This window comes from Cinclus cinclus, chromosome 2 (genome assembly GCF_963662255.1).
Source record: "Cinclus cinclus chromosome 2, bCinCin1.1, whole genome shotgun sequence".
Taxonomy (NCBI): Eukaryota; Metazoa; Chordata; class Aves; order Passeriformes; family Cinclidae; genus Cinclus; species Cinclus cinclus.
In genome coordinates, this window is record NC_085047.1 from 44,383,935 (window position 1) to 44,411,726 (window position 27,792).

At 38.3% G+C, this 27,792-nt stretch overlaps 1 protein-coding gene across 1 annotated transcript in view; it reads right to left on the reverse strand.

The window, feature by feature from the left end:
* Positions 1–18,970: 18,970 nt before the first annotated feature.
* GUCY1A2 (guanylate cyclase 1 soluble subunit alpha 2) overlaps positions 18,971–27,792 on the reverse strand; it is a 133,035-nt gene continuing 124,213 nt past the window's right edge. Inside the window, exon 8 of the mRNA XM_062514629.1 lies at positions 18,971–19,178. Coding sequence (XP_062370613.1) covers positions 18,971–19,178 — 208 coding nt within the window. The remainder of the gene's footprint in view (positions 19,179–27,792) is intronic.

Below are 27,792 nucleotides of genomic sequence, written 5' to 3' on the forward strand. Positions count from 1 at the left end.
GTTGTCCTTGACTGCACAAATTTTTATTCCTATTATATACTTCTGTCCTGGAATTACCTTTAATGTACATGGGTGTTAAGATGAAGGCACTTCTTATATTCCTTGCATCCATACAGTCACATAAAGGAACGTTATTGGACAAAGTGAGATCTCAAAATTTAGTGGTATATTCATAAAAAAGCATCTCTCACAGCTAATAATTCTCTGGTAATTGTGTTTATCATAATTTCCTGGTTAAGACACAGTATTCTTATATATAATGTGTACAAGAACTGACTCCCAAATACTGAAGTTATTAAAATTCCCATCTAAAAATTCCAGAATAATCCTCTAGCGTAATTTTCAAGACAGGGTTAGGCAAATTATCAGTCTTCTTTCTAGAAAATGTTCACCAGGCTTAAAGCCAGCAGAAGTCCCCGAAAGTTCAGGACAGGTTAAACCTTCCTTAGCTTTAGCTTTAGCCACAAAAGAGCTAAGCACATTTTGAACAAAAATGTCGGAATCAACCCCCCAAAGAAATTACTGAAATTCCACTTTCTCCCAGTAGCATATTCGGCAGAAAAAATACTGTAACCAATTCTAGTTAATGGTTTTCTGTAAAAAATAACAGAGCAGAATGAGTCATTTTCTCAGTTGGGAATATAGAAAAGATGAAGAAGGAATGAAAAAGTGGGCAACATGAGCAGCATTTGTCAAGTGGATGACACTAGAGCATGCCAGCTTCCTTTGCTCCTGCACTGGTAGCAAGGAGGCCAGTGCTGGGATTTCCCTGAAATGTCACCTGTTCCCTCACTCTGTTCTCCAGGAAGGAAATCTGCTTCTGCTCTTGTGGTTCTACAGAACCAAGACATGAAAAATCACCAGAATCAGCTGTTGTGGTATCAGCTCTGTAGTATGAGCTCTGCCTCAAAATGCCAGAAGTTCAGTCAAGAACAAAGGCTTTAGTAAGGTTTTAGCATGGCCATGTCCATGAAAACCAAAACTTACATATCAAGGGATATACACAAAACATATACAAGCATCTAGCATTTTGTTATGACATATTTTTCTGGTTTATTGTTTAAAAATAATTTTTGACTTAGGCTAAAAGGTGAGGTTTGAGAGGTAGGAGTGAAAAAATGTTCTTTTCCACAAATACCTCCACTGATTCCTTGGACTGTTTCCACTGAATTGGGTTTTAGTATATTTAAATTCTGGCCTCCATAGATAAGGCATAAACAGGGAAAAAAAGAGACAATTTCAATGATGCTTCATGACTTTTAATAGACTTTTGCATGATTTATTGATGTAAATATATTTCAAATAACTGGTTGGACATTAAAGGGAAAATGAAATGTTTTTTCTTTAACAGACAACTTGAAAATGAATAGTATAAATAGAACATAGTTGTCACCACTTTATGTCATTCCAATCTACTATCAATTTCTTTTCATATACAAACTTTTTTTGTAGTCTTGAATACCTAGAAAACTTGCATAATGAAACATGTTATTTACACTGCGTATGAGTCAGAAATAATTACAAATAAAAAGAATACAAAATGATTAAAATATATCATTACATGAAAAGCAAGGAAGATACAGTAGTATATTAACTATAAATGATTACATATTTGTACATATATTTCTAATCTGAAATTACTAGATGATATATATGATGATTTTGATTAGGAATACTAGTTCTTATGCTTGCACTACTGGAGAGGAAGCAATATTTTCAGACATAATGAGCCACTTAGGAAACATTCATGGAACTGCATAGGATGAAATGTATTAATTTTAAAAAACAAAAATAAAATATTTGACATTGCAAAATATAACCATTTTCACACATGCCATTGATACACATTGTACATTAAACCAATACCCCAAGATGGCACCGCAAATAAATCATAACAGAGCTATATAACATTTTAAAAATAAGCAACTCACATGGCATTTGTGTCATAAAATAGCAGATGTACAGTATTATTTACATTGCAAACTGAAGAGAGAATAACCCCATGACACTGCAGCAAACTGTTTGAAACATTGATCACAGACCTGATTCATAAAATACGTAGGCATGTGTGTAGGATGTGTGTAAAAACTGGTCCTGGGCGTGTGCTTGGTGAAGGCTTAGGACCACCACTGGTCAGTCCTGATTCACAATAACATTCAAAGCTCCTACCACAAAACCTTGCTGGAAACTCAACCCTACTTGCCAAGACCCAGCAGGATATTTAGGTATTGACCACTTCAGCAACCTATCTTTAAACAGGGGTTATTAAAAAGTCAAACAACTCCCTGCCCCGTGGCTGCTCAGTACAAAATTTACTTGTGGAACCGAGATGGAATTTCTATGATACAGCTGATCAGTGTTGACCTCTGCATTTGAATGGTTTTAGTTCCACCTCTGGAACATGAAATTTGATAAATGACCTCTGCCTCACAATATCCCTAATTTGTTTCTTTTTTTTTGTTTGTTTCTTTCCTTCTTATTTTCCTATGTTCCTAGATAGTTTTCATAACACAAGACAGAGTAGGTGGTACAAATTGTGTACTCCTGCCAATATCTGAAATTCCAGTTGCTGCAAATTCCATTTTTCTCAGCATTTGCCATGCTGGACTGCATTGACCATGTGTCTGCACTAGCTGAGCAACATATCAACATGTGTTGTGCCTTTACACATCAGCCCTACAGCATAGGGTGAGCCCACTGAACTCAAAAAGCTGGTCTGCCCCTAGCAATAAACCTAAAATAGCCTTACAAAATTTCTCACCTGAGATACAGAATTGTTCTGCCCATGTTTAGTGTGGCCTTTTATCCAGGATTTCCTGGCATTGAGGAGCCCAAAAAAAAACTACCGATAAAGTTGAAGAGATATCAAAAAATTCCAGACAGGAAAAAAAAAAAAAGGTACCACAAAAGAGACAAACCATCTTCTCTGTCATAAAAGCAAGTCTGCAACCTACTACCAGATGCCAGATGCAGTCTGCACATGAGACATATGAGAACTTGAGTAATGCAGAGACACAGACCTAAACCTTTTTAACCTTTTTTTCGTTTTTTTTTCCTCCTCAAGCAATGGGGAAAGAATAATCAACGCAGTCTGGGTGGTATCTTAAGCAGCCAACAATGTAACTGAACCAGTGCATTTCATACTGTGTTATTACAGTGTTCAGAAGAACAAGCCCTGTAAATGACTTCCAGTGAATTAGCTACCTTTGGGACTACTAAAATATGGATGGATTTGCTGTCTGGATTGCATTTCCTATGTAATGCAAACAAGGTCACCAGGTAACTTTCTTGCTTTGGAGAGCTTTTGGCTTCAAAAGAAAGACAGTGAAAGAAGAAATAAATATTTTATGAGCAGCTGTTACGTGTATCAACAAATTTTAATGAGAAAAAAAACCAACTAGATAACTTCCCCATCATATCACTTTTTTAACCACATACAAAAAAAATTCTTGATTTGTCCCAATATTCTGTCTTCTTTGATCACCTCTTCAGTGACTTGGCTCTGAAATAGAGGCACCTTGGTCACAATCAGGATCAAAATAGTTTTGAGTGAGGCTTCTCTGGAGAAATTTTTTATGGATATTGTACTATTATTATGACAAGAATTAATTAAAGCGAGCTATCTACCAGAGAAAAAAGTCAAATGAAGTGACAAGTGTCTTGAAGAAAACTTGTATGATTTTTTTTTGTATTTTTTAAATCCTGATAATTTATGCACTACAGCACACTTCCACATATAATTGGAAGCAGAAATTAGAACAATTTTTGTGAAGATACCAGTGTCTATGGCAAAGACTTCATCAAATATATCCATTATAATGACTCAAGAAACTGCAAAACTGAATAAGCAATGCAAGAACTTCAGAATTTCCTCAGCTGACCTTCAAAAGATTTTTGTTGTTTTGCTGATCACTAATAACTCATAAATGAAATTTTGGATCTATTTATCTTTATGAATCAGGTACTGTGCAAGGGCCATGCACTGAAATAGCTCATTACTTTTCCCTTTCAAATGTGTTAATGGGGAATCAGTAAGATGGAGCCCACCACAAGTAAACTAGAAGCATGAGCAAAGAGTATTTGTAGAATAGAAATGTTACTGTTAGTATTTAGACAAGGAAAAACTTTGCTTGGTCTTGTGAAGAACAAGAAAACCTGTATTTCAATTATAAACATTTATATGAGTAGTAGCCTAAAACTAGAGGCATTGAAATAGATGTATAGTATATTGCATATTGCTTTTCTTATACAGTGTACATTATGTTTCTAATATGATGATAAACAAGTGAAATCTTTTAGGACAAACTAAAAGGGCCTTGCTGCAACAAACACCATTAATAGAAGGTCACACTATGAAAGCAAGATGTAAAGTCACAACACAGTGCAGGCACACTGTTAAAAGATAGTCTGGGTACTCTGAGAAGGCTGTTTGATCCTTCTGCTACCTGTTAACAATATACCTGCACGAGTTTTGTAAAGTTTTTTCTTCTTGTTTGAGGCCTTCAGAGGCTTTGAAAAAGAAGGGTAAAAAAAGGCAAACTGTCCTCAGTTACACTTTGGAAGAATTGTATCACCAAAGCCTACTCAAAAGGAGGCAAAAAGATTAAATGAAGAAGTATTAATACAAGTGGAACAGAACAAGGCTGTTTCGTTTCCTCTAAAGAAGGCCCAGGCTATTGGCACTGTTTGCATTTGCTAGTAAATAGAAGTGGCTTATCAAGAGGAGATTCAGGAAAGGCATTCACTGATCTCTCTAAGCCTTCAAGATTTACAAATAGCATCTGCTTTTCCATTTCCCAGCAATATATGGAGAAAGACCCTTTGCTGTATGCAGGTCTGTGTAAACAGTTAGACACAGAACAGAAATTTTAAGACAAGAAGAATAAACTTTAGATTACAGTTTTTTCAGAAGCTCATAGGATCAACAGCTATCAAGACATACATTCTTTTATAGGAAGAGCAGTACAAATGTTAAAGCTTTTAAGACCGTATATAGCTCACTGCAACACACAGTTTTCCCATGGCCTACACATATGGCACATCAAGTTTTTACATAGACTCGTGTTCCCATGGAGGGATTAATACTGAATTCTGAATGTGTTATACTGGTGCTGCAGCCTTGAATAACTTCTTCAATGCCACAGCACAAGCCTGGTTAGTACATACATCATGCACTTCAACTGCTCACATTCAAAGACACAAATGACAGAACCAAACTTTACTGGTTTTTTGTGGTTTTTTTTTTTGTTTTGTTTTTTGTGGTTTTTTTCAAGTAGGTAAGTCTTTGGTTAGTAAAAAGTTCAGTCAGTCTGGGGAAGCAATCATAACTGAAGTAGCAACTTTCAAACAGAGGTACTTACTGGAACTTTCACACCCCTAAATCTGCCAAACAAATCCCAGTAGAAAAACTGAAATGCAGCATGTGATAGTTTGTATGGACTCTGCTTCTGTTGGCAGATGGATTCCTTTGCTGAACAGCTAGTTACAGGACAAGTAATCAGATGCAATTTTGCAATTAATCCCTTGATTTCAGTGTGGGAAGATCCTGGCTTATATGCTTTCTGAGCTTTTCTGTTCATGCTATCTGACAGTAAAACTCTAACCCTTCCCAATTCCCATCGCAGGGTGATGTTTTAAAATAATGTTCAGATTTACAGAGCACTAAAATTAATCTCTTAACCATTAAGTTGACAGAAATCTCTAAGGACTCTGCCTCACCTCCTCTGTGTATTACTAAAATAGAAATACTGTCATTAATTAGATTATCCTTTGTCTGTAAGAAATTTTATACAAACAGGTTCAGGTTCACAAACATCTCAGTGCTCTAAACCCTGACAGAGCCCTATTATTCTTTAATGGCATCCAAGATTATTTTAATGCTAAGCAACCATTGTTGAAAGTGCAAGGTTGTAATCTTATTAGTGCAGAATGCTTGTACAAGTCTCTTCAGATAAACTTTATGAGACAACACTGAAACAGTATTACAGAACTACACAAAAAGCATTTGCACTCAGGGGATGGATATTTGTCCATTTCCTCAGGAGTGCAGACTTTAAAGTGGTCAATCTTGTCATTTTAGGAGGACTAAATATTTTTATCCAGCATCCAGAACAGTGAAGTTTGAAACAAGACAAGCAGCAATTCTCAGCATTCACAAAGCTGAAATGAAAGCTGCACTCTACTGAGCAGTTCTGTCCCTTTGGTCTGCTATCAGTAAATGACACACCAGCAATGAGTGGCTCATAACTCTTCCTAAAATTCCCACTCCCAAAATTAAGCATCATGAACTCAAGTGAAAATCCATCTTCCTACAATAATCCAAGCTATCTTCCCATATGTTGGGCTCTGTTACTACAGATGTTTGTGACCACCTTAGATAGGAATTAGCCCTCAGATTTTACTTTGGCAACACTGAAATTAAAGGGAAAAGTTGAAAGATACAACACTAAGGCAACAAAGTCAATTGTCCTCTAGCATTACCTTTAGAGGAAATGAAGATGAGCCTGAATGAATCACCAGTTAAATCACCCATTTCAACTAGTTCCTGGAAAAATGTTTAAACAAATATCAGAAATTACTTTCCATTCTCACTTTCTTGAATTTCATGACTCCTGATTAGAAGGGAGAGTCAGAATCACAGTCACAGACAACTGAAAAATTGTTATCACTTCTTCTAGGTGAGATATTGCATGCAAAGTTCAGTTTGTTCTCAAAGGCTTTGGGAAGAGACTGAATCATAACTTGGTAGGCCCAGGTTGTGAATTTCATGCAATAATATGAGTTTGTTTTGCAAGTCTCTCCTTATTACAAATTAATCCCACTGAAATATATAAATATAAACCAGTAGATTATTTTTAGCAGCATTCAGTTCCTTCTCTAAGGTTGGCCATAGAGGCAGAGCAAAGTGGCAAAGAGAATAAGGGGATTTTTTGTGGCTGTAAAATAATTGGTTGGACTCTCCAGGATGGTGATCTGGGAATGCCTTAATATTTATGTGTTGCACTCATGAATTGCACAGACTCCACACAGGCTCTTCAAAACACTGTGGGATCCTGCAAAGAAGAACTTCTGCAGAATTTTAGTAAACTGGGAAAGTTTAAACTTGTATCAAGAAGGAATGTAGTCAGTCCTAGCAGTGGAGCCCACCTTATTCAGGGAAAAAAAATCCCCAGCTAAAGAAAACAGTTACTGTTCTCTGGAAAATACTTACGTCATTAATCTCTGGGCTTTAAAGAAACTGAAGTTTAAAAACTAAAGGGATGAAGATGGCCATGCTTTTCACTGAATTAAAAACGGATGGTAAAGGTGCATGATTTGGTTTAGAGTAATCCCACGGGTAGGTGACAATAGATCTGTAATATCTCAAGATACTATCAAACAATATCCACATATTTTGTATTATTTATCCCTAACTAAATTTCTACAAATTTAAGGAGTCATATCATGTTGTGTAAAAGAAAAAGTATGCCATGGAATGCATACATAATGTGTAGGACGTGCAATGCAGGTAAGTGCTGGTGCTGCTTGTCCTGACATTTCTGTTCCACTACAGAACCTTAACACTCTGGAAATGATGGTACACACTGAATGCCAGATAAACGGCATTGATGCAAATTAAATCCCAGAATCAAGATTAGTCTTGACCTGTTTTACAATGAGGACTTCTGCAAGAACGAAGTGTGCAAAAAGAACTATAGTTTGTAATATATCCAAAAGACAATGAGCACCAACACTTAACAAGTATTTTTCACAGTGATTTGCTTCACTGACATAAATTCTAATTTATACCCTACACTCATTAGTGCCTCAGATCTGAAATGCAGAGATTTTATAACAGGTGTGCAGAAAAGACACATTCTACAGAAAGAATTTCTAAAGAAAGTGGTGAAGGTTATTCCTGAGCTATGCATAGGTCAGCTTGTGAATACATAAGTAAAAAGAATTACTTAAGTCATAGTAGAAACTGCATTGCCACCCCTGTCTTCAGCTGACACCCAGCCTGTATCCTGAAGAAGTTTTCACCTTGACCAAACAGGTTGAGGTTCCCTAGCTGCAGTGGATTGCTGCTCCTTCAGGGTCATACACAGTATGGTAGAATTGCCCTGCTGCAGGAAATAAGTAATTGAAGAAGAATGAAGCAGTAGTTTGTTTTGCTTAGTTTGTTAAATCCAAGCAAGAAGCAATATGTATTTGCAAAATCATGGCACAGAAGAGAATTCTTTAAAATGCAAATGTTTGAGGCAATGGAAAATTACAAACGTTTTTGTAAAGATACATTGAGGTTTGGAAATTTGCTTTCACTGTAGCTCTGTTATTAGATTTGGGTTTTGGGAATTTAGTTTTTATTTTTTCAGTTGAATATGTTAAGCAATAAATTATCTCTTCCTCCCTCCTGCAAAGATGGAAATGTCAAGCCAAAACCTTCTTTTTCGGGATTTAAATAATGGCTTTAACATGACTTTCAGTGCATAACTTGAGGTACTGAACTTTGAAGGGACTGATTCAGCAGACAAAACAGAAACTGCAAGGTGGATTTAGAAGGTGAATAAAACAGAATTAAGACTAAACCTTGTAATTATTCTTCTTTGTGATTGCTGTTGTTTTTGATGTAATTTTATGGCTAACTCGCTTTCGGTTGAGCATTTTTTGTTGCTTTTTCTCCAGATGTTATGAAATTTTTGATGTCCCTTCACCTCTGTTACTGAATTCACCCTTCTCTGGCATGCCCGTAGTGTCTATTTTTAGCTCCATGAGCTACTAATCCAGTTTCTCTGACAACTGCAATTTGTTGGAAGAAATGACTAGCGTTACGTTGTCTCAGAGCTAGGAGCCCATTTGAGAAATCAGCTTCTTAGCTGACCTTTAAAGCAAGTGAGAATAATGTGCCTGCAATTCCACAGGGTTTGGATTTCATTATCACAGCAGTGTGCATGAGATGGGCTGGCCGTGCTGCACAACTCTGCCTCTCTGTTTTGTTTTCCTGGTAATTATAGAAACTATTCACTGCACATGGAAAATCTGCAAGTTTTCTCAGCTCTTGAGGACAACACAATACTATTTCTAATCCTTTTCTCTGGAGAGTAACAGTTCACAGTGCAGAGGACTGCATACTATTGATTCTTCCCAAGAGGAACTTTCCCACGGACCATGACCTCAGTGAAAATCACCACAGATGTCTAAGGATCAGAATGGCAACTGCAAACAGAAGAGAGGCACATGGGAGCAGTGCAGCAGCGTGGCAGCCCTGGTATCTCCCACTCCTCTCTGGTTCAGAGCCTGACACAAACTCCTGGGGCAGAATCTGGGCACTCCAAGTGCGTAAGTACAATTCAGGATGGGTCAGACAGAAGCTTTAGTAACCAAGATCATCATGAGAACATCCAGCCAGCACCTCACCTTCTGATCCCTTTGTTTCCCAAGTGATTGCAGACACTGACCTATATACTGTTTCAAGAAAAAAAAAATATGAGGAAAATTTATCATTTCAATGCTAAAAAAAAAGATACACATTTCTGGGATGGATGGATGGATGGATGGACGGACGGACGGACGGACGGATGGATGGATGGATTTATTAAGTAGTTACTCTAAGAAGGAATCAAGCAGTAAACAACATGATTTGAAGAGATGGCTTTTGGTGAATACATCAGATACAGTACTGCTGTCTTAGAGCAAAAGTGGGGATTTAGGAACAATCACATATTGTTAGTTTTAATTTGAAAGGAATGTTCTTACAACTAAAATAAACCCCCTACTCAGACTTCTAAACTCTTAAATGTTAATAATTTTACTGTCACATCCCTTTGAATCTCTGGCTGAAGCCTAGTCCTAGCCCCAGTGCCTTTGTCTCCATATGTATTTCGTGTTCTATTCTTTACATTCTCTCATTTTAAACAGCAGTGGAATTCATCTCACCTACAGTACAGCAGCTAATCTGAACTAGTCCTCCACCTCCACACAGTGGTCACTGTGGAGGAAAGAGAAGAGCATATCTAAGGCAGTGGTTTATCTCATCCCTAAGACTTTCTCCAGGACAGCTCAATCTTTGAAATGCCAGAATGTCTGCACTGACTGTAGAGAGAACTGACCAGAACAGCTCAGACCAGACATAAGTTTTAGATACCTAAATGCAGACCACCTGAACTTCACTCATATTTACAGCAACTACCCATACCCTTGGTCTCTAGAGGACCCCATGGCAACTTGGGCACAGTGAGACATAAGAATAATAAGGAATATTCTAACATCAAAGACATTAATGGCTGCAATTTAGTGAAGTTCTAATTTTCCATCAAGGCAGTATAAATGACATGTATTAGCATGGGAGTTTTGTCTAGAATGAGTCGTGCTTAGACTTCAGTAAAAGGCACAATGCTGTCCTGTCAGTAAGCACATTCAAAGCTTGGCTTTGCGATGCTCTGTACCTCTTACTAAGCTCTAAACAACTGAGTTAAATCTTGGCCTTACCCAACATAATCTGCATGGCATTTCTGCAGAAGCTGCTGGGTAAAATACTACTTCCTTGGAAATTTACTACAGACAACTCTTGTTTAAATATGTATTTGAAAATTCCATATAGAGGACTGTTTCTGAAGGAAGGGTGTGAACTGCAGTCTCATAGTCTCAAAGTCTTATAGACTTTGTACCTTTTTATTATGATACAACAGTATTCCAAGTTTCTTCCTGTTTAGGTGCTTCTAAACAGTACTTACTTACAGAGAAAAAAAAATTAAAAACATGCTAACATTTATCCCTATATACTTTTTAAAAGACATTTTTACTACCACCTCCAACTTCCAGTTGTCAAAGTACCTCACTTGCCCTGTTGCACATCTAGTGTTGCATTCAGTATTGAAACTCAAGGAGTTTCTAATTCCTACCTCCAGAAAAGCCAAATAATGCAAAAAAAAAAGCAGGACACTCTTTGCATTTTGCATTACAGACTTTCTAGATTTTCTTTTTCCCCCCACAATTTTTCTCTGTGAGTATTCAACACTTACTCAAAATGAAAAAACTCAAAAATCATGCATTTCTCATGCAATTGCACTAAAACTTTACATATTATAGACTCTAAAATTCAACCTCACACCCTTTGAGTTCATGACACTACGTGCAATATTTTCTTTCACTTTATATGAATAATCTCTGCATCATTCAGCTTCCAAAGAGATGAAAGCCAACATCAGCACCACATGTACAGCTTCCCTCTCCTACAACAAACTTCACTTTCTTCAGATGCTTCTTATTTATACACTTGCAGGACCTACAAGAAGTTCCAGAGAGGAATGTTTGCACACCTAAATACTGACAAGCACATGGGACTTAAGTTAGAGGGGGGATTTCTAACCCACATTTCCAAAACTTATTTAGGCATTTAGAACCTCAGGATCATTCAGCAAAGTAAGATTCAACTTTCAGAAAGAGGTTATGTTTAAGCAGAGAAAATAGGATTGAGACGTATGCCCCTTAATGTGACTTTAAAAATTTTACCTGCTTCTTTGTAGGAAATGCAAATAAATCTGAACTGGGAAGCCATGCTTTCAGTGTACAGTTTCAGAATAATTTCAGTCAACCAGAAGTGCCACAGAAACTTCTAAAATAGATATACCTGTCAGTACCTTCTTTTTCTTTTCCATATGATTTGTTCTTTCATGCAATGGCTCACAACTAAACAAAATCTCTCCTTGATGATTATTTATTCCTAAGCTTTTTCTTGTGCAATAACTTCAGAAACTCTGATACTGATTTAACAGTATGTTCTAATCTCATTAGGGAAGGAAAAATTAATACCTTAGGGATATACTGGTAATAAACAAATGCCAAAATGGATTAAACAGTATTTGCCCTCTGTGGGTATTAATCAGTTTTACCATCTATTTACTGTTTTGTATTACACAGAAGTCATCCATTGCATATACCTTCTGGGTTTATTACTCCTATTTATCATTCCTGGGTATATCTTAAATCTATTACCTGTACTTCATCCCATGTTTCTAGGAGGTGAGACTAGTCTTACCCAGTGGGCAGTCTTTTAAAATACTGTTTACACCCAAAACTCTTTCCTAATTCTGGTCTATAGTTCTGATTCTGCTCTTCCTTATTTAAGTAAGTAGCAACATATACTTTTAGAAAACGAACAAAAAAACACCACCTCAAAAAATCACATTATTCCATTACATGCTCTTCCTCTCTGAGAAAGAGGATGGAAGGACAAACTGTACATGTCAGGGTGTTGTTCTGCCATTTAATGTCCCACTGAAAAGTGGTCTGTTAAGGTGATAGGTGTTGTACAGGAGCCTACACAGAAGAAATTAGCATGACTTTATTTATTGCTTCAAGAGTAATCATTAGAGAGTATTGCTAAGGAATAATTACCTAGAAAAGAAGTAGCTCAATGTGAGACCTTTTCCTAATGAAAAGTTAATTTTGGGCCTACAAATTCACAACAGCACAAAAAATATGTGTTAATGATAACCTGGCAACTATCTCTCCGCTCTTTAGAATGCATGCATGTTATTAACACCTTGACTACAGGGTAATGTTTATGCAGGCATTCTGGCATACAGTTCGGGTGAACGTGGCACACAGGTTTTGCATAACTGGGCTAGGGGCTCAAAGCTCCAACCCTTTTCTAAATCACCCTCCTAATGGCATCCCAGAGTTGTGATTGGCAGTGCTGGGGTATCATATGCAAAGGGTTCAGACACGAGGAGGGATTTGCAGAACTGCAGTAGCCCACGTTTGTGACAGTCACCATGGCTACAGTGGTAACACCTTATTTATCCTGGAATATGCTTATCTATCCCTCTGACACTTAGTTTGATTCAATTTATTTTGGCCAGAGCAAGATGCTGGAAAGCAGCACAACAGAAGATCTGAGACACAGCACTTGGGCTTAACAGAATGTAATTCAGTGGGATCAGTCTCACTTATCTTGGCCATCTTAAAAAACAGATGTCTAGTCTAAGTTTGCCATCTGTGGTCACTGAGAAAGTTGAGCACACTCAAGGATTTAGGAAGCCTCACACTCTTTTTAAAGCAGAGGGGACAAGTGCCTGAAGTGCTTACCTGTCCTCCAGTTTTCAAAATAAACTTGATTTTTGGATGCCAAAGAGGGCCAGATGGCTGAAGGTGCTGCTGCAGCCAAGGTCATAAGCATGTCCCTCTTGATTCATGTTAATTCCACTGCCTCCTTGCTAGCCAGGGAAGACACTTGTTTCTCTGAAATCCTCTCTTTTTATCCAAATTAAAACACATTCAGCCTCTGGATGTCTGCCTTTGGAAACTAAAATCCCTGGAGCAAACAGCTGGTTTAACATCTGCCTCCACTGATCCTTTTGTTAAGGCTGCCAGCAAAGCTGCCACTTTGCATCTGATGTTGTATTGGGCTCTCTAATGTGAACCCCAGCCCAGAGGGAAGCAGGCTGAGATGCCTATGCTGTTTTCAGAGGCCACTTTGTTGCTACAGTGGCACAGTGACACTAACCTGGACCACAGAAAACTGGAGGTCAACCTTTCTCAGCCACAGGAGCAAGTTAGCATCTGCAGAGGTGAATGATCCATTGCCTGTGACTGAATTCCTGCGTTCCTCAGCTTCACTGCTTCTCTTGCTATCAAGCATGATTAACAGCCAAGCCACAAAAGATCAATCATGTATATGAAGTTAAACACTTCACAGATTTTTGCTGTAAGCCTACTCATGCATTGCAAATTAATAGCATCGTTAAGGAGTAACTCCTATGTGCACAGATAAATTTGGTGCTTGTGGAAGCTAAAAAACATGCCGTGGACTGTTAATGCATTGAGTTCACCCAAACCCACCCGTGATAACTTTCACTGTGGTCTCTTCCCTCTCTGAGGATGTGAGTGCCTGCTGTGTCACTGTAGCAGTTTTGTCTTTGTTGCAAGAAGACTAAGATCAGCCCTTTAACCCCAATTTTTCTTTAGATATAAGCAGACGTGCCAAAAATATATGCTAATAAGAACAACAGTAGGAATTATTCCCTATGTTACATACAGTGTGCTAAGGGAAAGAAACTGGAGGTCTTTTGGAGAGCAGAACCCTGACCAAGAGCAGGACATAGCATGCAAGATGATGGAATTATTTAACAGTAGCAGAAGCCAATTGTTGAGTCTACTGCACACTCAGCATCTTCAATTCATCCACAGCCTCTCCTGTCACTGGCACCCTCAATCCTGCACAGCATTATGAATAATGTATTACCTTGAGGGAAAGGAACCAACTGTCTCTGAGTTTGACAAGCTTTTTTAAGCTTCTTGTTTTGTTGCTAATTTAAGCACGCTGCTATTTCCAATACTACACACGCACAATTTTGCAAAAGATCACCAGAATTCAGAAAGGAAGCCAGAAGCTCTGAGACTGCTTTTGGACAGAGAATTAGCTCTCCTCAGCGAGCTCTCAGCACTCAGCAAAGGTGAGACTAGAAGAGGAAAACTCAGATGTCCTAAGTTTACAATGCTGCTGCTGGATTACAGACTCCTTGACAGGTCTGTCTGCATGAAGCATTTACATGTGACAGCTTGTGGCAGCTGAAGAATCAGAATGCTGTCCAGCAATTCAACTTGCCCCAACAACCAATGCAGGTCTCAGACTTGTTTGAGATTCAACACAGCAGTTTTGGGTGCTATTTTTTTCCCATTTGTTTTTAAATTGCCTGAGAGCAAGAAATACACAATGTGAAATTGGATATCAGAGTTTACATCTTAGCACAGTGCTGATACTTTTAAATGCATGCAGCCTGTCATGGTTTTGCACTGATATTTTATACAGGAAAAAATGGCAGATGGATGTTAAACATGCCCAGTGCTGCTGTTGGGCTGGGTAGGGAACACTGTAAGCACAGGAGGAGACAGCACTGTGAAATGGCATGGGCACACACATGAACTGCCATGGACTGTTAATGACTCAATCACAAGGATTTCTTCAAAACAGGCAATTCCCATACAAGATTTCCAAGGTTTTAAGAGTTTTGGTTTTCTGTGTGCAGAGGCATGTTTCCAGGCTGCGAAACACTCAGATCTGAAACTGCATGTGGGAAACAGCAGAGAAGCCAAAACCACAATCACAGTTAATGACTATTGGCTCCCTGGAATTAAAAATGAAATATCCTTTGGGATCCTGCAAGAAAACCACACTTTGAGAGTCCTGGCTTAGTAACAATTCTCCCATGCACAGGCTTTTGTCTTTGAATGGCAAATTTTACCAGAGGGATGCAGAACAAAATTTATGCACCACCCTACCACTTCATCACTGTTTCCTTTTTGCTCTGAGTTCATGATCTTTATGAACTGCATCACAGAAAAGTCTGTGTGATGGGGAGCTTCAAGCAGATGGAAAAGTCTGGCACAAGATCTGTAAGAAGTGTTTTTTCCTCACATCACCTTCCCTTTGCCTTGTACATACAATATAAAATAGATCTCCTCCCTCTCTCTTCAGAGAGGGTGGATTTTTTTTCTACACAGATAATCAAGACAGCAGATGTGGCTACTTGCAGCTGCATGAAGAAACACAGACTATAAATTCATACCTAGAGGAACAAAAGATCATCTGTTTTATAAGGAGTAAAAAGCTGAAAGAGAATTTCAGCTAGAGTATATGAATTCTGTAACCATTTCAGCACCTGGAACCTCTCCACCTCATCATCTCAAGGTACAAAATTCTGAGAACCTTTCTATTTATGAAGACAATTCCAGGAAAATGAGAACCTTTTCCCTATCACTAAAAGTAAGAGTTGTTGGAGAAATGTTGCCTGACTACCATCTAATTGACATGAAAACATCAGTCTTGATAATAAATTTCATTTAACTTTGTAAAGGTGTCCAACAAAATAAGCATGCAACCTGAAATGAAAGGCAGCAGATGCAACTACTAATTTAGAAAGTGCTGAGAATTTGTTTTAGGCTTTCCTCACACTGACATAGAAAAATGTCCCCAGAGAGCCCACACTTTTTTCATTAACATGCTTCATCATAATACAAATAACACAATACTTAGCATCTGTGCTGTAGTTCTAGATAGATTACCTTTATAAAGCTTATGAAAAACAAAGATTCATATTTTTATTAAAAAAATTATGCATATTTTTATACAGTCAGTGTACTCTTACTTGGGGAACTAGATTATTTGTTTACAAATACTATCACTGTATTGATGGTGATACCAATACCAATTTTCAGTTCTCACATAGATCTCTCTGATTTTAGGTTTTCTTATACAACAAAAAGTCTCTGAGAGCATGAGGAGGGTGATGCAAACTGGTTTTGATTACTACTCCAATTTGCTAGTAAAACTAGCATTTATCCATCATTTGCTATGGAAATGTTTCCTTTGATAAAGATCATATACAGAATTAACCTAGACATTTCTTACTGGCAACTGTAAGAGACATGTTATTGGACTGCAAGCTTTTGGTCTAAATCTCTACATTTGTACTCTTCACATAGTAATGTGGATGGTGAGAAGAGAAAAAGCTTGACCAGATAGGTTGGGACTCTGACATCAGCACCTACTGAACAATGAAGATGTGCCAGAGAAGTCAGACTGAAATCTAAACCTACTAATGGCTATTTGGAAAAAATATCATTCTAGGGAACTAAGTCATGACATCAGAACTATGGGTTTATTAGCTGGGAAGTGGCATTCCTCTTTCAGTGGTGAAACATGAACTTTGATCCATTTATGATTCTTACACATCTCACTGGTGGTTCCCAGGGTAAAAAAATGCATGCTACATCCTGTGTATGTGCAAACTAATTGCTGTAGGCAATTCTCAGGAAATTCTCAGATCTGTAGTTTGGATGGAAATTCTACAACCTCAAGCTGGAACAGTTTTTGTAAGTCATCTTTCAGATAGGCCACAGAACTCCATATGCTGTTTATCAAGGTAGATAAAAAAATAACTCCTCTAATCCCAAGAACGCTCTAATACCAATGGAAGAAATTTTTAGCATCAGTACCCCGCAAGAAAGTGAGGGAATTTGCATTAAAATAGGTTTCTGGGCTAATTCCCATGCATCTACCCTCTCAGGCAAGGAAAAACTCACTCTTGCATAAGTTCAGATGTCCTCTGTATGCTGAAGTCTGAAAAGGTTCAAGACAGTCCTTTCCCATCCAGAAAGGCTTCATGGAAAGGAAGCCTAAAACATATTCAGCACAGGCTAGCAGTGCCATGCTGACTCACAGGGGCTACTGGTAAAAGGGCAGAAATAGAGAACTGCCACTCCCTTCACAGAAAGATCTGGCTGGATAATCTTGAAATGTGATGAAAGTTATTTACTTATTTTCAAGAGGTGCCTCATGTTATGACTACTAAATCCATAAGCAAGCTCATTTCTGTTCTGAATTAGAGAAATGCAGAGTTTCTCATGCCTCCTCGATGCTGCTGAGTCTTACCTCTGATTAAAGTGATTAAAGGCTCACGTACAGCTAAGCCACTCTGGAATCACAGCACAGTTTTTAACTAATAATCTACATACCCAGAACAACATCACCCAGCCCAGTATGATCCAAACGCAGCACACCCACACAGGAAAACTGACCACCATTACTTTTGAAAAAGAAAACCTGAGAAATAAACAATGCCAGAAAATGTGCCAGGTACACATCTTGCTTGAACTTGATTAACTGAAGACAATAATACTATATTAATTTTCAACAGCAAAGAATTGGCCTTTTTAAAAATTTATTGTCTTGGACTAACAAAAATCTTGAACTGCCTTTTGCATTAAACCTGGAAAAGTACTGACTTTCCCTTTTTTGTGTTTTTTTGATCTTCACTAGATAAAGCAGGGGACCTTTAGCCAATCCAAGTTTCCAAATGAGTAATCATTACTAACAGAATGGATTTTCAATAATAAGTCTGGACTAGGATCACAAGTCATGTTTAAAAAATGTGGAAAACCAGCATCCAGAGAGCTTCCAGTGTCTGCTGGAATTCCTCAGAATAAGTTTTCACAGGACCAAATTTTTAGAGAAGTTCAGGGCTTCTACTGAAAATTGCTTTGGCTGATAGCTTAGAGAGAAAACAAGTCCCACTGAAGAGAACTTTTCTGTTTGTCCACACATTGACCTTCTGCACTCTGTTTGCATTGTCCTGGAAGGACTGGACATACAACACTGTAGAACAAATACTGAACATTATTTTGTATAAGAAGACAGTGCTCAACTAAAGCTTTAGCATAAAAGCCAGTTAAAGTGATTTACCAAAGTGGGGTGTTTATTCTGTAAATACTGATTTTTTTTGTTTTTGTTGTTGCCAAAAAAGTCAAGAAATGCCTTCTTCCCATTTGTATAACAATAAGGTTTGATAGGTAGAATGTATGAAATATACAGTAACTTCTGAAAAGCTATTTAAGCTCACTCAGCTTACAGTATGTGGAATGTAATTATCCAGAAAGTGAAATATGTATAAAAATAGGTAAAATTCCTACAATATTTGTATTGAGTCATAATTCCTCTTGCCAGGAAGGTTACAATAGCTCTACAGTATATGTATGAAATGCTTGTTCATAAAGTTAAAAAACATCATTACCTTACTGAAGAACACATTAAATATAGGAATGCATAATCAGAACTGACTCTCAATTCTGCTTAGCTGGTGCAAATCTACAGAGAACCATCATCCTTTCTGCACAAAACAAGACCAACCTCTAATTTGAGCGTTGGGGCTTTGTTTTGTTGTTTTGTTTGCCATAGAGGGGCCAGACTGAAGTTTATGAAAGAAATTCCTCTGGAAGTGGAAGTACATTGTTTAATATTTTTTCCCTATCTCCACTTTGTTTACCGACAGCAGCTACCCACCTTTTAAAATGATTATTGCCTGACATTACATGGAGCTTTTTACTGCCTGTTCAGAAGAAGGCAGTGAAACACAAAGAACCTCCGACTCCCCTGTCATGACCCAGTTCTGGGCTTGTGCTTTTTTGACAAGTCTTTGATCTGCAGCAGACCTCATAGGCTAGTCTCCCGGAGGAACATGGTGCCAATGTTGTAAGACACCTTTCTCACTCTGGCAGATGTGATGGAAGGTTTTGGCGGCTTCTGACCACTTCTGACCTCCAGGAAGTAACAGATCCCAGGAATTTCCTTTGGAAAGTTTTCTGGAAGCTCTTCACGGGAACGAGGGATAAAAATAAAATTTTCTTCCTTTTTCAAAAGCCTGGAGAAAAAAAAAAAGAGGGACAGAAAACGCTGTAAAAAGCATTTCAGAAATGCCTCTTTGGAAGAGGTGGATCCTATGTGCAACAAGCAAAAAATGAGTTTACACTATTATGTAATATATAAATGAATTCCAAGTCAGGAGCCTCAGCTGATACATACAAACTTGTCATCATTAACTTCAAGGAGCTCTGTTGACTGAGATCAGCTGCAGGGATGGCACAAAAAACATTCTCTGAAAATCAGTGTCAGCATTCAGAAAGTAATGTTCCAGAAAGAGAACCAAATTCATAATGAAAGTTGTTCAGAACATATAATTTGGCTTAATTAAAACACCCTACTCAGGCCAGTTGGGTAGAAATTAACATTTCAGACTGATGGCTACCACCAGGTTTCCTGCTGGAAGGCAGATATGAGGGTGGCAGTACTTGGGAGCTCTCACAGATAAAAGCAGGGAGGTCAGTTTGTGCCCTTCTTACACTCAGCAGTACTGTTTTTCATAAACTGGGTTCAAATACAGCAAATCCAACTTCAACAGAAGAATCAGATATGACACTATTCATCAAGAGTACCCATGGGTTTAATCTAAGCTGTTTGGTTGGGTGAAAAAGGGATCCAGGTTCCCTGGATCCATGAAGCCATCTCCTGGCACTGCTCAGCTGATGCAACACCACAGACACGACTCTGCTGCCTTCTGCCATTTGCCATCTCAGCCAGGGTGGAGAAATCTCTGTCTGGTTAGGCCTGGAAATTTAGGGCATCTTCATCAAGTATCTTCCCTAGAACTTGCTGGACTTGTAAAATAAAGGATGCAACTCTATACATTTTCTTTTTGTTTCCAATTAATAAAGTAAATTAAGTTAGTGGTATTCAATGCCTTGCAGCATTGAAAAGAACAGTTTTGAGACAATGGTAAATTCTGAACACAGTTGGATATACAAAAGCATTCTTCCTCTTTTCCCCCCAACAATATTTATTCTTTCTCCCAATCAGTTTCAAGCTCAAAAACGTAACTGAGAAGAACCTTCTAAGTTTTCATGGAATGTTGTAATAGGCAGATTATTTAATGTCTGCAAAGTTTCATTTCTGGAAAGCAAATGAATGAATGAATCCCATTGCCAGGAGAATTTTGCAGGGTTATCAGTATATGCAATGGCACTTCTTTTACTGAGTATTTTTCATGAGTTTTGCATGAGGCAGTCTGTGTGAGCTCATTGACATATATAGGCATTTTATTTCCAGCTTTTAAATAATCACTAGGGTATAAATCAAACAAAGTTTTTGCCTTTGAACTTCTGGGGAGAACTTAATTTACTGTGTGGTTTGAAGGCCCAAATTGTCAATTTTATATCAAAGTACTGCAATCTTCTCTAAATTGCATGAAAGTTTGTGGAAGCCTCTACAGAGAAGCTTCTCTCTCTTCATCTCTGCAATGTTTGCAGTAAATATTTTGTATGTCCAAACTACAGGCTTAATATACTGAAATAACTCTTCCCAGCTTCCCAAATTAGATTTCTGCATGTAACAGCTGAAATCTTAGATCTTTCTGAGCTAAATCTGTAAGCTTTCACTGTAGCCACTCTTCCCCACACTGGCTATTCAGTATGGAGCATCAGACCTTCCTAAAAATGAATGGTTTCCTCATTGGAGTCTAACATTCTGTAATTTTAATTACAGTTACACAAATCCAAAAGTGTAAAATATACCTATATTATTTGATTCAGGTCAGGGCTGGCACTAAGATTAGTTGATATTTCATACTATTTCTTCACAGAAAAAAAGTGCAATATACTAATTACACACCTCATTTTCAGTTGTTTTGTGAATTGTAACTTGGTTACAATTAAATGCTCCAGGACTGATAGACAGTTAGTCCTTTGAAGATTCCTGCACTGCTGTGGCTTGTGATAGATTCCACATCCCTGTGTTAGATGCAGTGCTTGAATCAGCCACTAACCCTCAGGAATTGTCCAACTGACCTCCATTGGGATAACATTTCAGCTCTCAAGCAAGCATGGCAGGAAACTTTGTTACCAAATGCTAATGGAAGTTTACTTATGATTACATTCTATTCTGCTTACTTTACACTTCTACAAGAAAAAGAAAATCTGGCTCATAGAATAATACTATTAAAAAGATTTTCATCATGATGAAAATGACTTGTTAGCTTTCTCCTAAAGAACAGGTTCTTAAAATTCCCTAAATAATATGTTGGTCATGACACTTGGCTTCCCAGTCTGAAAACGAGACCATAATTCAGAAATTGCCTCTGATTTCTTACATCTTTGTGTATATACTAAAAAACCAAATTATCCGCAAATCCTCAGTGCATATCAGCAAGGATATTTTTCTGCGAAATCTTCCCTCTTACTTTTAGGCCACTTGTGATGTTAAAAAGAAATCAACAGTAGCTGATGGCCACGGCCATTTCTAAGTGTATTGAATTCCTTTGTATGGGTACAAAGTACCCCAAAATATCCTTGTGCCAAGCAGGTGAAGGAATGGTGCACATCCTTAAGGATGTGTACTAAGCCACACTCTGGTGGGTTGACCTTGGCTGGACACCAGGTGCTGGCCAAGCCACTCTATCCCACGCAATCCATTGTTTGTGCTTCCTCTCTGGTTCAGGAGAAGATCCAGTGTAAAATGTTCCTCCTGATGTGGAACATTTCCTGGTTGGTGGTAACCAGTTCTGGTAGGCTACCTCACCTCGTGGACCATTCTCACAGCACTCCTTTGTGAACAAGTCAGACTGCCAGTTGTGAAAGCCTGCCAGAACAATCTACCCCGAGAGCACAATCTTATCCTTCACCTTCAGTAAATTATGTTCAGCTTAAATTGTGTAAGAAATGTCCCCAGATTGTCCCATATTCAGAGAGCTTAAGCTGAAGTTACACAACCTCCACAGTTCAGGAATATTCATATAACAACTAGTCTGAAAATATCCCAAAGCATTTATCTTAGCTTCATTTTCTGAATCACTTCTGTGAGTTTCCTTTCAGGGCACTATTGCAAAGGATATTTTTATAGTAGGTTTTTCACAGGTTCAAAATTCTGGGTTCCACTCACGTAGTTTTACAATTCAGACCACAAATTGTGAGGGTCAGGGTACTCAGGCATTCCTATAAATTGCCTGGAATTAGGTCTGCCCTCAGCTTGTCTTCACTGATGTTTCAGGGGAGGAAGAATTTCTTAAACACTGATTTGCAGTTGATTAACTTTGACACCTTCTCCTCTAACCTAAAATCTTCCAAAGCTTTTAAAATTCTTGTTCTGTCCCTTCTTTGGTGGGAAGGCTCTTGCTTTCAGACAAAAAGAGACAGTATGTGAGAATTATCCTATTTTTTTTCTCTTTTTAAGTTCCTTCATTTAAAAAAAAAATCAGATGGTCTGTGTGTGAATGAAAACTGGGATCATACTTAGTGGGACCCTTGAAGAAGCTTTTAAAAGCTGTAGCTCTTTTGTCACACAGATGAAATGGTATGATTATATTTCAAACGATCTTGGCAAGAAACAGTCACATCTTAATCAGAGTTTCTATATTCAGAAAACCATAGAATCACTGAATATGCTGAGCTGGAAGGGACCCATGATGACTGGCCCTGCACAGGACCATCCCCAGGTTTCATGCAATGTGCCTGAGAGCAATGTCCAAATGCTTCCTGGACTCTGCCAGGCTGGTGCTGTGACCACTGCCCCAGGGAGCCTGTTCCAGTGCCCAAACACCCTCTGGGTGAAGAACCTTTTCCTGATATCCAACCTAAACCTCCCCTGGTACAACTCAAGGCCATTCCCTCAGGTCCTGTCACTGTCACACAGAGCAGAGATCAGTGCCTGCCCCTCCTCTTCCCCTCTCAAGGAAGCTCCAGACTGCAGTGGGGTCTGTCCTCAGTCTCCTCCAGGCTGAACACACCAAGTCACCTCAGCCACTCCTCATATATGGCTTCCCCTCAAGGCCCTTCACCACCTTTGCTGCCCTCCTTTGGACACTCTCTAATAATTTAATGTCTTTTTTTTATATTGTGGCACCAAAACCTGTCCCCAGCACTGGAGGTGAGGCTGTCCCAGCTCAGAGCAGGACAATCCCCTCCCTTGCCCAGCTGTGATGCTGTCCCTGATGCCCCCCAGGACAGGGCTGGCCCTCCTGGCTCCCAGGGCACTGCTGGCTCATGTTCAACTTGGCCATCAGCCAAGGAACCCCCAGGTCCCTTTCCACAGTTCTTCTCTGCAGCCTCTCATTCCCCAGTCGATACACACAGCCAGGGTTGCCTGGTGCCACGTGCAGAATCTGGCACTTGCCCTTATTAAACTTCACATGGTTCATGTGGCCTAGCCCTCTAATTTGAAGTAGGAAATGGTGATTGTTCATCTCTCCTGTTTGAAGGAACAGAGACTTTCTATTGCAGAATTATTTTTTGCAAAGTCCTCTACAGTGAGTGCATATTTCCCATGACAATTCTTAACTCGCTCCATGCCCGCAGCTTTTCCCTCCATCTCTCAGAGATGTCAGACTTTTGTGCTTTTCACTGGATTGCTGAATCAGAGCACAAAAGCACCCACTCAGAACCAAACTTCAGTGTGAATTTTTCTTTAGGAAAATTGGTCTGTATAGATCAAAATTGAACAAATTTTGAAGAGAAATACAATGCTTTACAACAAAGGAAGCTATGCACTGCATTCCAAAACACAGTATGCACCAAGAAAATCACATTGGTCAGGTCAATCTTCCATAAATGCTCTTTCACAGGGAGAGGCATCAACAAAAGAAAAAGATTCCTTCTGCCCTAACTCTAAAAGTACTGTAAAACCTTCAGTTAACCTTGTTCACATCACCCCATTAATTCGTATAATTAGGAAAATCTAATTTTAATGGCTTTGTAAACAGGCTTTGAGAAGACTGTCTCCCATTGGACTGCTGCTCCCTTTCTCTGTGGCAACAAGTGTTGCTTGTTTCACCAACTGGGCATCTTCTTGATGACATAAACCAGCTCATTTGTTTCCATATGAATAGAGACAGCAAATTATTATCACACTCATTAGAAATTTTGGAAGGCTGCTCTTAAATTACTCTGTATAAATATATGAATTTGCTATTGTAATTCCATATATCAGCACACTTGGTTCTGAACTTTAGTGCATTTGAATTTCTCCCTCTGTTTCTGTGCATGCTATAAACATAAGGAGACTGGGAAAAAAGCCCCCTGACTACATGTCTACCCAATTAATTGCACATTGCATTTATTACTTTTTAAGCTATGGAAGTTAGTGTATTGGTGTTTCTTCTTCATACAGGTCAAGAGTGGTAAGGTTATGAAAGGGCCAGTCATGATTTTTAATGGAATATATTGAATTCCACATGCAGCCCAGCATGGTGAGTGTCAGTCTCTGACTTTTAATACTTTTCTTTCTCACCCAACTAACCAAAAAAAAAAAAAATGCTGGGTTTCTGATCTCTGTTTGGGACATCAGAGGCTCAGTGCACAGGCTTGCTACTAAAAGGGCTCAGGCTTTACACTGATGTAACCGTGCTGGCCTCAGGACCTGCCTGGACTTTTCCAGGATTGAGGTTTTTGTAGTTTTAACAGCTGTGTAGCCAACAGGTGACTTTTGCCTAAACATGTTTCAGCCTTAGATTAGCTGTGTGAAACTGTGGGGTAACACACACTGCTGACTACTCAACAGTGATCTAGCACAGCTATCCTTTGTACAGTGAACCATGAACAAAAATACAGTGTCACAAAGCACAAGCACAGGCAGACACCAGAGGCTCAAGGACCACAAACACAAAACACAGTGATTATGGGAGTGCAGCTTCACAGAGGCAGGTGACACTGGGAGCAGAAACCCAAGAAAAAACAGTGCATTTTGACTATGCTTCTAAAATTAGATTAGCAATACTTTTTCTGTGCCCATGAATAAGTTGTGTTCCCAATCTGTCCAAAACTAAATTGTCTATCCACCAACATCTCTTGAAAACATACACGGTAAATTGACCAACATAAAAACAAACAGTCTTTTAAAGGATGCTGAGAAATAAAATCTGAAATAATCTGAAGAGGCTCTTGGAAAACAAGCTCATTGGTATGACCATACGGGGCAGAAAAATATAGATGCAGAGATAGCTATAACCTGTAAGAAAAATAATACATATAAATAGATATAACTGGTAGGAAAAAGAATTTGGTAAAAATAAAAATCAATATGGAGTTTAAAGAAAAGTAGAATTTTAATTTAAAATCCCTGTAAAGAGGATTTCTATACTTCTTTTACTATTTCTATACTTCTTAATTACCTAAAACTTCTTTCATACAACTTTCTGTGAAAGAACTATTAAAAACCTACATCAGTTTAGATCAGTTTTAAAGGCTGAGAAGCAATTTATGCAGGCGAACACACAATGATCTCACCCAGCTCACTAAGGATGTACACCTGGGTTGCCCTCTCTCCTAAATCAAGATAAAGATGTGGGACACAGGCTGTTCATCTTCACCTAAGCTCAGGTCCCAGATGTATTGCCTAGCATGTGATAATGGAAAGTATCTGTACCCAGCACTGAGCACAGAAGCGCATTCTCCACTAGAGAAATACATGCTGCAAAAGACTAGAGGTAGAAAGTAGAGGAAAAAAACCAATTCATTCTTAAACAGGAGTTACTACAAACAGGAACAAACTGTGTCTACCTGCTTTTGATAACTGCTTAAAAATCCCAAAGCATTACACTGCAACTTTACCAGGAAAACAAGACAAATGTGGGTATATCATATTAATATCTCATAAAAAACATTAGTAAAGGCTGAAACAAAAAAACTAGAAAATATTTCTCTCCTGTGCTGAAGAGTCTCATAAATTTACTGTGCTCCCTTCATGACTATGGAAAATAGGGTAATTCTATTCAGTTCAGGATAATGTAGATGAATTAAATAAATTATTTTCCTATTCTTTCCTGTCCATATGTTTAAACAGGGATCAGTCTGGGATGCTCAGCTTCTTCTCCAGTTTCTACATTTTCCCTGGAAGTTTTACCAGTGTTATTCTAGTGATTTAATTTCACAATGCTCAGTGATTCAAAGCAAATGGGACTCTGTGTCCTTGTGTCTGCATCAAGAGAACAGGATATTTCAAACAGAAGTGATGTTTCGGAATTCAAAAAATGCAAAGTCCACCCTTGTAAAAGGTGTTATTTCACATGTATCAGAGCTCTGCCAAGGCATGCATAACTGGAGCAAGGCTGCCCCAGGCTCACTGCTGCTGCCAAGCAACAAGCATCACACCTTGTACTTGTAATTTTAGACTCTGACTCTCACTTAGTTAGATTACAGCCTTGAAGGGAAGTGTCTATAACCAATAATAGGTACTCTGAAGTGTGATTATTATTTGAATGCTGATGGCACTTTATGATGCGTAATCCCTATTGTAAAATGAAAGCTGGTAAGTATTGGGCACGTTTCCAGGACATGAAGGCTTTATGAAACTCGTATCACAACTTCTATCAGTGCCCATGGTAGACACAAACACGTGATGATAAATGCCAGCAGTTTCATATAATTGAAAATTCTCTTGTTTTCATACTGACTGCAAAATTATCTACTTTGGAAAACACTGATTCTTAGATAATAGAAATATTAACAGCAGTATTAACAAAGTGCACAGCAGCACAGCGTCATCAAATAGAAGCATTTAATAGAATATAAATTAAATATACATTCCAGTTTGTGATGAATCACTATTTATACACAATAAATGTATACTCATACAAATTATATTTAAGGAAAGTTACGTATGTATGTGTCACATGACAGTTTTTTGATTTGGACACCACCAGGATATTATGTTAAATCTCAGAGATCAGTTTCAGAAACTCTGAATAATTCTGCCCCTTTGAGTATTTTGTAACTGCAGCCTCTTCTGGCCACTGTGTCAACAGTGGAATTTCTTGACTTCTTCCTTGTTTGTTTTCAAGCTTTCAGCTATGCCAGAAGGAATGATTTGAAATCAACTTTTCAAGTTGCTCTATGCACATTCATTTTATCCTTCCACATAATTTCCAAAGCCTGTAATACAAAATTGTTCCTAGCCTGATCACCACTACTTTTAACCCCTCATCTTGCATGATAACTGCATCTTGTTCAAACATATATTTTCTTACCATTTCTACTTCCTTTATCTGTAACCATGTGTCTAGCCTGTTACTTCCACTGAAGTTCTCTGAATCAAGCACAGAATTTGTTCAGCACGTTAACAGCAGATTGTTTACTGAGTGCAATAATGCAGATAAAAATACCAATAATTCTGCATTTTGCAGAATATTTTTGTATATTGTTCTGCCATTTTATGTTACAGCATCAGCATTACTACATAATCAGTCACTTTTCTACCTTCTTCCCTTATTGAAGCAACAGGCTACACTGATAACTTTCTGCAAGGTTACACTGACAACTTTCTGCAAGGTAAGTACAGACATGAAGGCCACATAAGGTGAAAGTTCAGCCATCTTGAAAAAAGTGCTCCCATTCATACTGGATTTCTAGGATTAAAGGGAAGTGAAAAAAACCCTGTAGACCTGTTTTTTGATACAACCTTTAAGGTATGCAGGATGAGAAGATGTGACTCATGTT